The sequence below is a fragment of the Uranotaenia lowii genome, chromosome 3 (assembly GCF_029784155.1).
Source record: "Uranotaenia lowii strain MFRU-FL chromosome 3, ASM2978415v1, whole genome shotgun sequence".
NCBI lineage: Eukaryota > Metazoa > Arthropoda > Insecta > Diptera > Culicidae > Uranotaenia > Uranotaenia lowii.
In genome coordinates, this window is record NC_073693.1 from 127,100,624 (window position 1) to 127,103,237 (window position 2,614).

Below are 2,614 nucleotides of genomic sequence, written 5' to 3' on the forward strand. Positions count from 1 at the left end.
TCATGCATTCTCTGGAATGACATTTGCAAAAAAAAGATTCGTCGACTCCAGTTCAAAAAAGGGTTTCAGAAGGTAAAGCTCTTCTTCCGTATAAATTTCACATTATTGCTCTTAGAGTACTCAAACCAGGGCCATCATGTTTACATTCCGCGAACACGGAAACCACTTGATATTACATCTCTATTGATGGATCCTCTTAAAGCGGTAGACAGAATCTCAACTATTATATATGAATGAATTTTAGTTTAATCAATTGCTCGTGATTGGTGTTTGGTCTGTTATTCAACCAAAAAAGTCCCCAACTTCTTATCAGTTGGAGACCCTGCCTAGAAAAATTGCAATATAAAATAATTGATTCAAGCTATGACATTCAGTAGTAGCTTGAACACAAAGCAACCATGAAGTTAAAATATTTTACTCTAATTATTTTGATAAGTTTTTCATCCACGCTAGGCAGTGGCATTGATTCCGGCTGTACAGAACTATCCAGAACGCCTGTGTATTTGCAACATCCCACGGATTGTGACAAATTTTTGGCATGTTTTGGAGGGCAAACGTTCGTTCAAATCTGTTCCGCTGGTTTGTTTTGGAATGACCAAATCAAGTATTGCGAATGGCCAGCTAGCCCAATTTGTATGCTAGTCCAAACGCCTAGCACATCGGCTGATGGACCAACTTCAAGTACCACACCATCAACGACAACAAATGGTGTCTCAACTTCAAGTGAATCGGTAACAGAGAAAACAACACTACCATCCCTAATCAACTCTACAACGGAAGCCTCTACATCAGCTGAACCAACAACGGCGATTTCGGAGGAGACTTCAACAGAGTCAGTTCCTGAATCCGTATCAACCATTCCCAATGAAATAACAACGAATGAGACAACCGTTTACGTGGAACCAACAACAGAATCCGGATCCTCTACTGAAACTGAACCAACGACAGTTCAGGCATCGACATCTGTTGAACCTTCTACAACAGTTGAGCCGACGACTACAAATGAGCCAACATCAACTGCGGAACCAACTAACAACAAAGAGGAAGCGAATCAAATCCAAACGACAACTGAAGCAGAATCAACAACGGAGGTTGAAACTACAACAGAGGAACTAACTACTACTGAAGTGCCATCAACTTCAGCTGAAACTACAACTATTCCAACAACAACGACAACAACAACAACAACTACCTCTACAACTCCGCGGCCTACTACAACAACAACACAGAGACCCAACGGATACTGCTGTTACACCGAATGGTACAACAGGTGGAAGTGCAAGTGGTGGCCTAAGTGGTGCTATTGAGGAAAATAATTCTAAGGCATAAGGCTTTTGGTAATGAAATTCGGATTAAAAATATAATTTTATCCAATAAATGTATTCTTTGCATACTTGAGCACACCCCAAGTAACAATTTAAGCTTTCTTATGGTTAGCAAGACTTCGTTAGCACTATAGCATTTATCACCATTAAATACCTTAAAATAAATGCGCCTCGTCAAATCTGATGGCCAATCATGATGGAATTGATAGAAAATAGGCCTGAAAAACTATTTTCAAATACTTGCATTGTGAATCCATCAACATGGCGTTACTTTGTGCGCATATATTTTGTAATCAACATGGCCTTAGTCAATTCAATGCTTAATAGCTTTTTGATGATCAGATAAATGGCTATAATGGTTTAATAATCTATATATATGTATATATGCACCCAAAATTCAGCCTCTGTGCCAATGGCGTGTAGTCAATTACATAGCATCATTGGTACAAGAAGATAACGCGACCGGTGCTGATTTGATTTGCTCCCACTGGCATTAATCTCCCAAGTTAACCGAATTGCGTATGTCTGAAAGAAACAAAATAAAAAGGTTTGCACGTCCCTCCCTATCGCATCACAAGACGAAGAAGGATGGAAATAAATACCGGCCAACACCAGGCAGCCAGCGAACCGAGCACTGTGCGTGTGAATGTAGCAAAAGCAACAACAATAATATCCTTCTAATTCAATCCACCGGCACGACCGGCACCGACCAGCGGTGTTTAAACTCGCCTCGGAAAGAATCATTCGGCTGATTTTTTCCGAGTTTAACTTGTTGTGTGCAGATTGATTTTATCTTCGTTCCAATCATGACGTGATTGCACACAAAACGAAGAGAACAGTTCCGAGTTGATGTTTTCCCCTCCTCGCAGGAATAAAATCACACCAATGAAACAACAGAACGAAGCTTACCGTACACGAATGCTCACGAGCGATCGTTGCCCGACGGACCGAGTTAACATTCCTCGCACCCTTCTCTCGCTCGTTTCCCGTTCCCTTGTATCTATCACTTTTAGCCACGCCCCCATGCGTTGTCCGATTGATGTGTTCGGCTGCCGAACGAAAACGATTTTTTCTTTAATTCGCTGAACTGTTCGTTTGCTTCGCTGATGTTTCTCCCCCGATTGCTGTTTACTCCTGCCGAGTTTACCCGAAGCTTACTTCCTGATGCTTTCCGAGTTGAACTTTAGATAGCATCATTGCAGATTGAGTTTAACGAAATAAAATCATTCTGCAAAGAAGGGCGAAGTGCGAGTATGTAGACTCGCGATTTTAACATCTCTGGCACCGAC

At 41.4% G+C, this 2,614-nt stretch overlaps 1 protein-coding gene across 1 annotated transcript; it reads left to right on the forward strand.

The window, feature by feature from the left end:
* The first annotated feature begins 385 nt into the window (after positions 1-385).
* Positions 386-1,421, forward strand: LOC129757845 (integumentary mucin C.1-like). Its single transcript, XM_055755176.1, has one exon. The coding sequence runs from the start codon at positions 399-401 to the stop codon at positions 1,305-1,307; it is 909 nt and encodes a 302-aa protein (XP_055611151.1). The 5' UTR covers positions 386-398; the 3' UTR covers positions 1,308-1,421.
* The last annotated feature ends 1,193 nt before the right edge of the window (positions 1,422-2,614 follow it).

Excerpts from the sequence above, each read along its gene's own strand:
- LOC129757845 (XM_055755176.1), top strand. The coding sequence starts at position 399 with ATGAAGTTAAAATATTTTACTCTAATTATTTTGATAAGTTTTTCATCC.